Source organism: Mastigoproctus giganteus, chromosome 9 (genome assembly GCF_048544385.1).
Source record: "Mastigoproctus giganteus isolate SK-2022 chromosome 9, ASM4854438v1, whole genome shotgun sequence".
Taxonomy (NCBI): Eukaryota; Metazoa; Arthropoda; class Arachnida; order Uropygi; family Thelyphonidae; genus Mastigoproctus; species Mastigoproctus giganteus.
In genome coordinates, this window is record NC_143583.1 from 126,600,662 (window position 1) to 126,616,291 (window position 15,630).

General features: G+C 36.6%; 1 protein-coding gene across 7 annotated transcripts in view; it reads left to right on the top strand.

Annotated features, from left to right (window-relative positions):
• The window catches only part of LOC150080706 (sodium/potassium/calcium exchanger Nckx30C-like), a 199,647-nt gene that overhangs the window by 166,423 nt on the left and 17,594 nt on the right, over positions 1-15,630 (top strand). For all 7 annotated transcript variants that reach the window (XM_090381027.1, XM_090381026.1, XM_090381025.1 and 4 more), the window contains exons 7-8: positions 2,708-2,827; positions 10,493-10,629. In XM_090381027.1, coding sequence (XP_090237153.1) covers positions 2,708-2,827; positions 10,493-10,629 — 257 coding nt within the window. The remainder of the gene's footprint in view (positions 1-2,707; positions 2,828-10,492; positions 10,630-15,630) is intronic.

The following is a 15,630-nucleotide window of genomic DNA, read 5'->3' on the forward strand; positions in this document are numbered from 1 at the left end:
GGTCGTGCACACGAAACTATTACATTTACAGGCGGCTTGGATATTGAGACAGAAGGTGGTCGTGCTACAATTACCAATGGTGAGTTGTGCGCTTTTATTCTCGACTTGAGTGAATGTGAGTCTCTTTCACATAAAATATTCTATGTTGACGAGTTTGTATCTGTGCTTGAGAACGAAACTAAACTATTCACTTTGATGCAAGAATCTGTGATGGAAGTACTGGACTCCACTCGCGAATGTTTGCGACAGCGTCGGCACTTCACCTCCAGTGATATCACATTTCAAGAAGCCTACGAGTATATGGTTCGACATCTGATTCCGTATAACATAGTAACAGACTTTATGGCTAGATGTACTTTGCGGCAGCAGAAAGAACCAGAAATTAATCCTTATAATATTCTGCAGGCAGTACTTGGGATGATATCAGAGTTAAGGAAGAATTATATTGAACGTTATGCTCATTTATTCCCATTTCATTAGACTGTGCCTTTTTGATTATTAAAAAGACTGTTCGTGTTTTTCTTTAATTATATGCATGTCTAATTAAAAATGTATTTTGGCTATTTGCTCATAAATGGACCTTTTAAAACTGTTCATTAAAAGACAGGAATTTTCTTTTGAGTTTGTGTTTTTTATCTAAGGAAATCAGTCAATAAAATGATTTACACACATAAGTTAAGACAATAAAGGGTTAAAAAATATGAGAAGATATACAATAATAAAAGGTTCTATTAAAAATGTATTTTCATAATAAAGGGTTAAAAAATATGAGAAGATATACAATAATAAAAGGTTCTATTAAAAATGTATTTTCAGATTGAATCTCTAAGGAAACGAACCTATAAAAAGGTTAACACACACACAAGAAAAAAAGACTCTGGTGGATTAGTTAATAAATACTATGACAAGACAATGAATTTTCTTTTTATCAAAGGATCAATAAAGGTTTAAAAACTATGAGAAGACACACGCCAAAGAAAATATACAATAATATTCAATGAACTATGAGAAGACATGGTGTTTTGCCACCCGTAATGCTGAATGTGAGAGAGAAAAAAAAAAAATAAAAAATGAAATAGATAAATACACATGGCGCCATCTAGGGAATAAAATACGAACTAAAAGAATTCGGTATGCATGTGGCGCCATCTAGGGTACGAAATATGAACTAAATATTTTATCACCGAAAATCGTTGTATAGTACGCAAATGTGTTTAAAGCACTCCAGAACCTTCAAACTTTTATACAAATGTGTTTAAAGACTTCCAAGCTTTATGCAAATGTGTTTAAACCCCCAACATATCTACTAACGTGAAAATACTAGTTGAGAACAAAACAAACTTTGAGACTTTCCAGACCTTTGCAGAATCGGTCTTTAAGAAAAGACTTCAACTAAGAACTCAAATCCAAAATCGAGTATAAATCTGACAGCTGAGCAGTTAATATAAATGTTGGTATCCCATTAAATATAAATAGGATGACTTGTCAGATATGTAAATTGAATTGTATTACTAGGATTTAGAGTCAAAATTTTATTATCTTTTGTACATATGTAAATATTTACTTAGTTTTTTTTTTTTTTGCTGGTTTCCAGGTTTGGGCAACCTGGGGACGGGATTGCTGGCACCCACCGGTATTGCACTATCTCCGGTGGGTGTGGGATTTGTGTCCATGGCACTAAAGGTAATAGTAGACCCAGGCTTGGCTGCTTGTGCCTGGGGGTAGGCAGCGGCTGCCTGGGTGTTGGCTGCTCCCTGGTGGCAAGGTGGACATACACAAGCGATAAAAAGCTTGCTGAGTTTCTGCACCACCACAGACGTGCAAGGTGGAGATGGGCTAAGGCCTAGGAGCCACCCTTGATACAGGTAAAACACACACACACACACACACACACACACACACACACACACACACACACGTGTTCATATATAATATAGCATATATATAGGTATAATGAGAATGATAATGCTAATGTATATAAAATTGTATATATATCTTCTCTGTAAGTTCTTGTATATAAAATGTTAAGAATTGTGTGTACAAATAAATGGAAAAAATGGAAAAATGGAGATCCTTCAACTTCCCGGTGCACATTTCGGTTGGAAATGGATCTTTCTTTCTTTGCCTAAATTGAATTTTTTAGTTATTTACTGCACACTTGACCGTCTGTCCTGAAACACAATTCGCTTCAAATTGCTACTGTCGCGTTCTTGGAGTACGTACTGGCTTTCTGCCGCATTTATTCCTTTTAGAGCTGCATCTTCCTTTCTTCTTCCACTCATTGGATACTTTTGAGATAGTTACTTTTGACACGCACCAGGGATTCCTTTGCTTTCTCAATTATAGCTCATATTAAATGTGCTCCAACAATAGCACCTTTTGGAAAATCGGAAAGATCATCTGTCTTCCCCATGATCGGATTGAAAGAAGTAGATCTTGTGCGAAGGAAGAAAACGTATAGTATTTATGAAGTGGTTATCAAGGAACTTGTGAGCATACTGTATGACAACCTACATTTTCACACCGTACGCTTAAATATCTGCTGATGCCAATTACAAAAGGTTTCTAAATTTTTGGCCAATGAGTGTATATATGCAAATTAGAAGTAATTTTTAATCTGTACAAAAGCGTATCATTATTAATAATTGTCACAAAGTTGCTATTTACAGCTAGTAATATTTGATTTTTTTTTTTTTTTTACTTTCAGGAAAAGAAAAGTTGGTTTGCTTTAAGTTTCATAGGCTGTATAATATGGATAGCCATCTTCTCCTACTTGATGGTGTGGTGGGCGTCCGTATTCGGTGATACAGTTGGAATTCCCAATGAGGTTAGTACGCACATACAGTACTGATACATTTTTTCAAGAATCAGTACATTAAATAAATATCTGATATTTTACCAACATTTGGAGAAACAATAAAATTAGTCTTTTATTATTATTATTTTATATTATTCTTTGATACTAATAAAGTATATTGTATTATTATTCTCCCACTGTACTCTGAACAGCTTTTCTTTCTGACCCCTCTATATTTCATTGTAGATTGTTTATTCCTTAAACTTCTATAAATGCTAAAGTATCTCAAGACCCTTCTGTGACGTGCTATATTTTGCCTTCCACGTATAGATTTCCTTCTTCCATTAAATATACGTTCTATGAAACTCTAGAATTTCGTTTTCCAAACAATAAGAACTTTCGCTATATTAATAATCTGTTATTATTCAAACAGAAACCGAAAAAAAATGGATTTTGAACTAATTGTATGAAGTTATAACTACAATATTCAAATTCAGCCCCAGGTAAACAGCAAAAAATGCTACAGGAGAAAGAAATATCAAAATAAAAGGAGGGAAAATGTTTATAATTAGTATTTTATTATAGGATAAATCTCGTGGAGGATATCAGTCAATTATTCAACATATGCACTGTTCATTTACAGTTTATTGAACAGAGCTATCGTGTCGAATCTTGTGCGGAGAAGCTCTGCAGATAACTATTCATTTTGCTCAAATAGAGATGGTGATTCGTCCTGTTTGTTATGAGTTAATCTAATGTTAGGATATTCGATCTTACTCGGATCTGTTTCTAAATATCCACTTGAATTATAATGAAGTTGTTTGCAAACAAAAAAGAATCGGTGACTTATATTCAGACACCGCTCTTAGAACTCAGATGATCAATGGACATATGTGGATTGTTATTTTGTAAATGGTCGCTCCTAGAACTTCAGTTCAACCCCGCCTCGTGTGTCTCTGAAGAACAGACCACCGTAAAAGGGCCTAATATGAGGTTAGTGTGTTTATGTGAATTGTGTGTGTTGTGTTGTTCTGGCCACTTAGCTACCCGAATCATCAGTCACCTGAAGAGATGATTCCGGGGATTCGTCCACACCACGGGAAAGTGGGCCAGTCCCAGTAGAGCACGTACTATCTGAATTCCAGACTGTCTCACCTGATGTCGACAAAAGGTGAGACAGATTCCTCTTGGGGACCCACTCCATAGGAGAAAGAAGAGGGGAAAACGTGGTGTTGGAAAAAAAAAAAAAAAGTAAAAGTCTGGGAGTCAACCCCAAGAAAAGAAAAAATAACTGGGAGCCTTCCTCAGGAAAGAAAAAAAGAAGAGAGAAAAAAAAGGAAAAGACAAACAAAATAAAACATTAATACACTACTGTCATCCTACAGTCCTTCAATAATACTATCCCTTGATCTCTTCACCATAGTCAACTCCTACTCACCATACGACAATTATTCAACATATGCTCAGCAATTGATGGACTCCAAACACCCATTACTTACAACACAGACTACCAATAATAGTTAGTCATTTGCCATAAATCACTCCAAAAAACAGCTAAATCAGGAATATTTCTCAAAAAAGAACCAATTAGATCCTGAGCTGTTTAAATAAATTTATAGGATTCTTCTTCAGTGGGCGATGTGATTTTATCCACATTATGCCAGCAGTTTACATATCGTTTTTAGCTCCTCACTACCAATTTCTGTAACATACAATATTCTTCATTTAACTTGACTACAGAGGCTAGCCTATTGTAAACTGAAGCTATATTAAATGTTGTTGTTGTTGTTGTTGTGGGGGTTTTATGGCGCATAAGCTGCTTTGGCTATAATGCGCCTGCTATATTAAATGATGTGTTGTATTAAAGACGTTTTTCTTTTATTTATAACTAGGCTGCAAGTTGTTCCATATTACGCCAAGACTACCAAGAACTCACTGTTTTCTATATCACTAATTTCAACACTGTTCAATATACATCCGAAGTATTTTCCTACAAAGGACTAGTCCTTTCTGTTGCTGTAACCATAATTAATAGTTTCCGTTTATAAAGACTTCATTTGCATAGGCATGGAGAACATTTAATTTGAGTTTTCTATCAACGCAGGTTCTTGACCAGGAGAGGAGAATTTATTCCAATTTGAGTTTCAAGTTCGGACCTTATCTCTTGATAATAGGTATATTCATACAGAACGTGGCTCCAGGTATCAGCTTCCCCCACCCCCAAAAAAAAAACAAAAAGGTGTACGAGTAGTGCAAATTTGTGTATTTCATTGTTCAGTGAACCGTGGCTGGTAATGATATAAAAGGTGTTCTTAATGAACTCAGAGAACCACAATTTACGCCTTCTATCCATCATGAAAGAGACCTCTGGAATGAATTTCTTAGTTACTAAACCAGTTGTTGATGTGCCCCATCTTGTTTGCCATATATTGACAAGATCGGTTCAACGTCTACTCCTCTCTGTTTTAACATCCCGATGTATACCTATTGTAATACTCATATATTCTGTAGGAATCATCTGCATTCGTCTTCGATAATATAAGCCTCGAAAAACCAGGAAGACATCAAGAGATATGGTTCCAGCAATCACCTGAAGAGCAGTTGTGGATACAGTGCTGCAGATCCGTAAAACCATCAAAAGTATTGTTCTCTGAATTGACAAAAGTTTGGCTTGAACTCTAATAATCACTGCCCGACGGAACCATGCCCCAGCAGCATAGGTAACCATAAGGAGGAAAACAGCTTAACAGTACGTCTGGAGAGTTTTTCTTGAGAAACCCCACTCAACTCTCGAGATCCCAAAGATAGCTGCGGTAGATTTCCTAACTTTTCTGGACAAATAGGAGAGATGAGAGTAGAAGTTAAGTTTGATCAATTGTGACTCCGAGATATTTTCCTTCTCTTACTGATGGAAGTTGTTGTTCATTTATTTTAACCTGGAATGGTATGTTGAAATACAATTCACTTTTAAATATAACGTTTAAAAGACATATGAACATGTCCAAATGTCTTTTCAACGTTCTCTTGTAAATCTCAAATAAGTCATGCTGTGAAATATTGCTTCCACATCTGAAATGGTGCTCACAACCTATCTAAAATCCCCTTCCATTACAGGTGGCATCTTAAAAACTCAGTCCACCATATCACGCCAATGTTCAGTTCTTACGGTATGCCTTCTTTCACTGTCTTCCTAAACCTCTTAATAAGTTAAACAACCGACTACATACAATGTGTGGCTAAAGTCATTATCTTTCTCTCTATCTCTACTCCAAACTTATTTTTATAAATTTAATTTTAAATCAATGACTTATGCGAAGTTTTTCCCTTGTAAATATATCAGTAATGTACGATAGTCGTGGACGTACTAAAAAGCACGCCCATTTCGGTCTTTTGCAAGTTTTTAGTCAGCATCACTTTCGAAAAGGATGGTCCAAAAGAGCAGTTTTTCATCATTAGTAAGAAACAGCTTTTCAAAACAGTTTCTGTGTTATTGTCATGCATGACGTTATATATAAATTGTCCTAGATAACAGGCGCCACATCGACCGTAATACCTCCGTACTTAAACAATGATTCACTGTCGTCGACAAATAGGCAACAAAAGCCTTGATGTCAGATGTACAGACACGAGATCTGTCAAGCCGGCTGACAGCGCACGCACGGGAGTTAATCATTTGAATGTGTCACTTGTTGACAGAGCTTAACAAACATTGCATCCGCCCTTTTTTTAAAGATATTAAAGAATTGCAACATGCGTTGCCTGTTATGGCAAGTTGTTCCTTTTGCTAATGGGACAACATTCCTGAGAACATGTGAAAGTATTGTGTATCTACTACATATTTCGAATTATGCGACTTCTCTATCAACCACAATATAACTAGCCAGTTAATCACCAATGCAAATTTCAGGTGATTAGCTTTTTCGTTTTGGAAAAACAGAGAACCTGATTACTAAATCAACTGAGATAATAATCATTACTTAAATGAATTCAAGTATTTACAAGAAGAACTGCTTTTAAACAAAATCATAAAGTGAGCAGAATCCCATAGGACAAAACCTCAAGATTTTCCCAGTTCAATACAGAAAAAAATAGTAACTAAATTTAAGTGACAACGTGAAGGACAACTTAGACGCATACTAACACAAACTTTTGGAAGATCAATGACTGAGAATATGGCAATACGTATATACTGTCATACAAGGTGTGGCTAAAGTTCCCACACTGGCGCTGTTGAGGGCATGTTCGATGAGTTTAAAAATAAACGGAATTGTTATGTTGTAGTTGAAACTTCCTCCAACGGATGGTGGTACATAGATTGTTCAGTATGATGACAGGGTGCAAGTAAACAACCAGTTTTGTTAGTAGCGTTAATGTTCCGCGTCACGATTTTGCAATAGAACGACAAACGAATATCAGATTTTGCTTTAAAACTTGGATGATCTGAAACAGAAACGTATGGAATGTTAAAAACTGTTTAAGATTATGAAATGTTAAGACGTACCAGTGTGTGTGTGTGTGTTTGAATGGAATAAGATGGACGTGCGAATGTTTCCGATGCTCCAAGAAGTTTGCGTCCGGCAACCTCTCGAAATGAGGACAGAGTTGCAAAAGTTCAGGAAATTGTAGCAAGAGAAGGTCGTCGTTTGACCCTCAAATGATGGCTAATCATGTTTTGTCCTATTGGGCATAAATAAACAGACGACTCGTCAAATAAATTCTGCATGAAGATTTAGGAAAAAGGAAGTTCTGCGCAAAATTTATGACGCGTTTTGCACAGACCTTCGTTGCTTCTAATGAGGCTCACGGATGAGCAAAACTAACGAAGTGCGTCATCATGCGAAGACTTCATCCAGACTTGTCAAGACAATCCTAATATCGTAGACTGTATTGTCACTGAAGATGAGTGTTGGGTGTTTCAGTACAGCCGAGAAACGAGGCTTCAGAGCATATAGTGGACCTCAAAATCAACACCAAAGCCCAAAACGTTTTCATTTACAGAAGTTCGGGATCAAAACGATGCTAATCATGTTTTTCGACAAATAGGGTATGATTCACAAGGAATTTGTGTCAGAAGGGGAGAGAGAGAGAGTCAATGCTGCCTTCTATAAAGATGCTTTGACTACTGAAGCGCATTTCCCAAGTGAGGCTGCAATTTCGGGAGAAAAGCAGCTGGTTATTTTTGCACGACAATGCCCTCGTCCATTCCGCACTTGTTGTGGAAATATTTCTGATGAAACATGGCATTGTACATGCACCCTACTCTTCCGATCTATCACCAGCGGACTTCCACTTTCCCAAAGCGAAAACTGCTCTCAAAGGAAAGAGATTTCAGGATGTTGAGGACAAAGAAAAACGTAACTGCGGAACTCAACATCATTTCATTGGACGCCTTCACTGACTCTTTTCTCAAACTTTTAGAACGATATAATAAATGCATTCAATGACGTGGCGATCACTTTGAATAAAAATAAAACAAATTTTCAGCTCGTTCGCTTTGTGCTCTCTTTATTGCACCAATCGGAGAACTTTATTGCCACACCTGATGTTGTTAAATAAACATTTTCGCCATTCCTAATTAATCAGTCACTGAAATGCTGAAAAATTGCTTCAGAATAAAGAATATGCTACTGTTGGACTACCATTCAAAGAATATCTATGTGAATCCTCTTAAATCGGACTAATAGTTGTCCTTATAGTTTTTATACTACGACTATTGAGGTCAAGAGGAACTTATAAATAGTTATTTGACAACATTAACCGTATTTAGCGATAATGTGGAATAGAACTGCGGTGCGTGTACGCTCACGTTCCCCTGAACCTCGACTAGGTCAAGCTTGATCGATAGCAAGTGGCCATCCACACAAGGTGGTAGTGCTTTCAGTATAAATGCTAACTTGTATACCTGTGCACGGAAGTTCCCATCATTCGCATTTGAGTGTTTGATACCATTTTCTCAGACAAACAGGAGCAAAAAAGTTACCACTAAAGGTTAATGAGAGAGTAATGGAAATGCAATATAGGGAAAAGTGTGTATTACTGATCAAACGAAGGCTGATGTGTTTTCCTAAAAAGATAACAATACAGACAGTACCAACTCAAAATTGCTTTTCAGAAAATACGCCGATGCCCACATCTTGCTTTTATCCCGATGGCGACTACTAAGTAACAATCACTGGAAAATACTCAAATTTAAGAACTATGCCTCCAAAAATTATGGTAATGTACACAAAAATAATGACTCATTTCATTAAACCTGATTGGTCCAATGAAATTTCATTTCATTGGACCAATCAGGCAAATCCAGCATAATTCTAATGACGTCCGGTGAATAGAGTGAGTGTATGCGCAACTGCAGAGGCCTCGCACCTCTTATACATTAGTACCATATATGTACTATGAGTTGAGAAGTCAAAAGACGCAAATAATTAAAATTTATATTTAAAAAATGATAACATCGTAAATATATATTAAGAGATGTATATAAAGGAAGGTTCAGTAGAAAGACTAACCTAGGACTAGTCACTTGATGGGTATTATTCATCCTATTTCACTGGTGTTGCTACCTCATTAGTTAATTTGGAGAGTTTCTTTCTAGTCATTTGTCAACGAAGAAGCCATTCTTATGTGAACAAAATAATAAGATTTAAAATACATTAAACCAGATTGTACAATTAATCACATATGAAATCTATTTGTGTTAATGTATAATGTGGTAAAATAATTTTCTCCTTGTTAGAGATTTACAAAACTCATAGTTCAAACACACCTGTCCGTTTTTTGTATACGTAATACAAATTGTGTTCTTTATTGATTAGAAAATTTATAATGAATACTAGGGGGCTTCGTCTCCTGCTCTTCTTTTGATAAAATAAAATACTTACAGAAGCTTTCGACTCTGTGTGTGTCTCTTCCTCAGCTATGAATACATAAATACATTACTATATCTATATAATATCGGTGTAGATACACCATAGACAATTCTTAAAGAAAAACTACGATAGTAGTATGAAAAGCATCATCATTTCATGAGTATCTCATATTGTGTTCATCCTTCACAACGAATTACCATGGTATTGCACTACCTCGAATAAGTAACGCTTCACTAATAGAGAAGACTATTGTCACTTATTCTCGGTGGGCACCACCACCCAGACGGCACCGTTTCAAAGCTAGTTGGCTTTTCATCGGTGGGTGCCTTTCACACTACTCTAAGAGTTGTCTTTGGCGTATCTACACCGATATTATATAGATATAGAATCTTAAACTTTTAAAATATTATGCCTTGTTGCTTTTAGTTTATTTAAATAAATACGTTACATATGGAAATCAAGAATGGTACTGCGTGGTCATGTTAGACAAACATAACGCGTGACCACACTTAAACAGAAGCTTGTTTTACCACAGTAACAAGCATCTATACTGAATTGCTGGTCAATATATTGGCATGTTCTTTATGTCTCATAAACGCTGCATTAGGTGTTGAAACTGCGCCCACTACAGATGGCGGATTTTCAGGATGAAAATGCATGCCACCATCCTTCTGTCAGTGGTCTAAAAAGCATCATGATCTCTCATCATCAATACTCTTCATATCTTAATTTACATTAAAATTATCATGTTTTATGATGTTTTTCTTTGTTTTTGGCTTCAGTTACTGGTCTGACTGAATATATTTGGTTTTTTCTGTTTGTGTAGGTAATGGGCCTTACTTTCTTAGCAGCAGGAACTAGCATTCCTGATCTTATAACTAGCGTGCTGGTAGCTCGGAAAGGGTTTGGAGACATGGCAGTTTCCAGTTCTGTAGGTAGCAACATATTCGATGTTGCAGTTGGGTAAGTCTCTCCTTTGTTGATTGATCACTGTAGTAGCATATAAACTGATTAAGTAACGTTATCCACACGCATAGAGATTTTTATTTTATTTATTTATTTTTTTTATTATGACTAGCGAATCAATCTCTGCAGAAATCGTGCACTTATCAAAAAGAATTTAGCACAAAATATATAAAGAGACACTTCTTGCATAATTATAAAACCAATTAATCTGAAACACTCAAAACTATATTCTAAACTGTATATGCTCTCGCATAAAAAAAATTGCAGTAAAGAAGTTACCGTTCTTATGATGAAAATTAAGGCTCCAAATGAACTTAAAAATATATGGTATTGTTAGTCCTCTTAAATACTTATTTACCATTACCACTTTTAAAAATTTTGCGAGTGCAAATTTCAGTTAAATGTCTCCGGTTACTTATGTTAACACTAAAACTGCAGATCCTCAATGACCTGCTTACATTAAGATTATCCCAAACCTAAATGGGGATGTGGGGATTTACAAATACAAACTTGCGTTCACTGGGCAAAAATTTAGAAACCTTTTGAAATTGGCGTCAACAGATAATTAAATGTGCGGAATGCAACTTTAGTTTGTCACATTGTATGATCACAAGTTCCTTGGTATCAGATAGACGCTGTACGCTTCCCTGGGGTTCATAGTCAATCCGGGCTGTGGGGAAGATAGGTGATATTTCCGATTTTCAGAAAGATGTTATTGTTGGAGAACATTGGAGCCACAATAGAAAACAAAGAAAACAAAGAAAGGTTTGTCAAAAGAAAACATCTCAACGCATATAATGAATGGAGGACAAAAGGGAAATGCAACTCTAAAAGTAAGATATATAGAAGAAAGACGATACTCCAAGAACAAAAACTGCAGGAATTCAAAGTGAATTTTACATCAGAATAGACAGTCAAGAGTACAGCAGATGTCTTAAAAATTCAATTTAGGCAAAGAAAGACCCATTTCCAACCGAACTATGCAGCGGGAGTTGAATAATCTGGGGGTTTACTAGCCTATACAAAAGCCACTTCTTCCTGTAAAAAATCGAATGATTCGTGCCACCAACACCAAATTGAACTTTGAAACAATGGAAAAATAATTGACCAGTCGCGATTTACATTTTTCGCAAGGGTTAAAGCGTGCCGTGAGCCACATGAAGCATGGCTTCAGCCAAGCGGCTGGAGGTGATATTGCGGGGGTGGGTTTTAAAGAAGCGTTATTTTATGTATCTATTATTTATCCCCTTTTTTTTTAACCCCTCCCACTTTAACACCTGACTTGATTGATTTCAGAAAATCCCAGACTCACGGGGACCCCAAATATAATATGTATTCTTCCACTGGACTGGCTGAGTTTCGGAATGACAGACACACACATGAATGTAGAATATAACATTGTTTATTGACATATCATACATAAGAAAACTTGCAATAACATTTAACTGAATACAATATTTAGTTGGAGACTTGTTATCATACTAACGTTTAAATGTGTATATATCGTGATATCAAATAAATCATTTCACCAACAATTATCCAATTCTAATACATATTCTTATATATTATAGCATTGTGTCTCTTCATGTTCTACATAGGCTTCGATAGGTCATGGTATTCACCTCACACAATCCCTCTCTCTCTACTCCTAAACAGTCCGTATAAATGAACGACCAACTATCAGCCAATGAGCTGGCTAACAAATTCATTAAGAGTTCGTTTTCCAAAATTGTAAGGAAAGTACATTTATTCAATCAAACATTTACTTATAGCCAGGTTAACAGTCAACATTAATCAACCAAATTAAATAGTACCCTTCCAATCAATTAATTCCACAACTCCATAATAGCCTACCTGTTTAATCAATTCCTACTCCAATCAGATATATTCACCATAAATCAACATTCACAATAATTCAAAATTCAACTTTTAACTTTACACTAGTTAGGAAACCTTTACCCAATCGTTAACAATTCTTAATTACTTAATAGGTCATTTCTTTCTATCAAACATTAATACAGAACTTCACTTCCAATTATAGACTACTTACACCTTAATTACATTACTCTTATGCCACCAACTAGTCTGATTATCTTTCTTTATGTATTACATTAGTACAGTACACTTATATATATATTTATCACTTAGACATCCTCCCATAACTATATAGCATTCTCCTATAGTCCTGCCCTTACTAATTTAGGTTCATTTATTCTCAGAAACCTTCCTAACACTTACGTGATTTTCTGGGCTTTTCTCCTTGCTCGGCTTACTTTCCTATCTGCCTTCGGCGAGGACTGGAATACGAAGGTCGCCCATCCGGGGATCACGGTAATCTTTCTGATGTTTCCCTACCGGGTACTACGCGGCTGGATTTAATTCAGGATCCTATATTCTTTCTTAGTCCATTTTTTCCGTGGACTGAGGTGCTTTCCGAGTAGGCCAGTCGCTCGACAGCTCATTTGATTAAACTTTACCTCTAAGAAAGAAAGGAGAAACACTCAGAATTCTCTGAGTGTGTTTCTCCTTTCTCCCTCCATACTGCTACAATATCTACAAGTGAACATTCCTTCCTCCTCTAATCTTACACAAAGTTCTTATCACAAATTCTCCCCACTACAACTTCCATCTCCCCAGGACTGCATCCACCACCCAAACTAGACCACGACTCTTTCCGAATCACCCCAAAACAAAACTCCTCGAATCTGCCCAGTCTCAATTTTTTTTCAGACCCTTCTCTACGTTCTCTCAAAATCCCTCAGCTTTCTTCCTGGCCAATCGTTGACTTCCACATCCTTTCCTCCGTGATTCTTATTCGTCTCCTTTCATTTCCGTGGGCGTGTTTTTTCATCCTTTTGTGTCCGAACTTCCGTTGGTCTAGAAATTTCTGGTACTTTCTCGAAAAGCAAACGGAAGTTCCGGTCATCTAAGAAAGTTTCAGGCCTTCTTTGTGACCTCACACTCACATCCATTACTACGTCGCCCACACCTGCTAGAGTCGCACCGTGAAATTTTTAAGAGGGCCACTTCCGCACTCAGTGCCCTTTCTAATGAGTATATGCCCCTGTCTTAAGTGGGATTTGTTTCGGTCCATTATTTTTACCGACTCACTTAAGGAATCCTTTACAACCGAGATATAACTAACTGGGAGTGTCTAGAATAACCTTCGAATTCCAGTGTTTCCTAACCCATGATATTTGACCTGAAAACTAACTATTTACTCTACAATTAACTCCCCCAATATTTAACCAAAAAACTTTATTAAATATTATTGTAAGGATGGGTCCTTACAATATCATGGTACAGGATATGTTCTGTTGGTACGGACTGCGCCCGCTAAAAACGTTAGAAAATCATGTAACATCTTGTGAATATCTTTCTGTGGTATCAGACGATGCATTATAGCTTCAGTCGCTGATTCATCAACAAATCAAACACCAACTTTGGCCCAGCTTCACCCAGATTAGGATGAATTCTTTGATGACACAATGCAACTGTCCACCGTGCAAAAATTGTATCTAAATGGTTCGAGAACCATTCCCAAGATTTCCAACATCTACCCTGGCTGCCTAATTCTCCAGATCGGAATTCAATTGAGAATGCCTAGGATTTTTTGGAAAGGGTAGTTCTGCTTCGCCCTACTGACCACAATCCAGCAGCTGAGATATATTCCGATGGAAAAACGGTAAAATGCTAATCTACCTCAGACATCTAGTGGAAACCATGCCACGATATGTACCGCCTATAATACGGGCAATAGGTGGCCCTACTAGATACTGAATAAAGGTTTCTAAATTTTTGACCATTGTGCGTATAATTGGATATATATTCTGTCAGCCACATGTGGCTTATTTAAATAAATAGGCCTTGCGCATTTAGTCTTTAAATAATTAAATAAATAAATTCCGTTTATACTCCGGGACTATCACACGGACGGTCAGAGGAGTTCAAAACGTACAGAGAATACCAGAAACAGCACCGTATTTAGCAGTCACGGGCTTGAACCCCGGTCACTCAAAGCACGTATACTTATGCACCCTCAGAAATTTCCCCTCCATCCCCTCTCATTTATCAAGAAATTATTTAATTCGCAGTTATAACTCGGTATATTTCTAGTATCTCCATCCCTAAAAACCTTTCCATTCGTTAATGTAGATGCAAAATTTTTATCCAGTTTGTCAGCTATCTGAAGGGTATCAGAACAGTTATGCCATTCATATCGTTATTATTTTCCTTAGCATTCTTAGCCCAAAAGTTCCCATAATCTGCCTGATCCCCCTTAGTAACTTGATTGTAGACCAGTTTATGTTTACTGTGCCCCTAGATAATTTGTAATCATCCCATGCATTTCTCTTCTTTTCCACTGGTCTCATCAATATATATGACATCCATTTACGTCCAGACTTTGAACAATATCTCTTTATTGGTTTAAAAAGCATAGCAGCTTCCACGATCACTTCCCTGTTTAGAATTTGCGGTTGTTAGCGCTATAAATTGGTTCCACTGAAAATAATTTTAAAATTTCTTGTGGTGGGACCAACAATTCGTTAAGTTTTTTTATAAAACAAAATGTTGTATTAGGGTTACCCGAGAACAACATCGGCCACACATTTGTATTATGTCCATAAATTGTTTGGATGCATGTTTTCCTGGACCCGAGTTTTCGGTATAAAAAAAAAACTGCTTTTCTCGCTTGGGAGCAACTAACTGAGTCACGGAGAGAAACAAAAGCGCATAAGAATTCCTCATGTCATTGACGGGATTCGAACTCGTATCTTTCCCAGTTGTTGTGGAGAGAACAATGATTATAAGCACTGTGCTGCCCAGGAGGAGACTGTTATATTCACCTTTAAAAGAGCAAAATCCCCTAGCTTTACTCAGCAATTATATCTCAAGTAAATCCAAAATCAATACGCTATAATCACTGTCACCTAGTGGTTCCTTTATTTGGAGATTCTTAATGCATGACGAATCACTGCTGGTAATCAGATCAAGAGT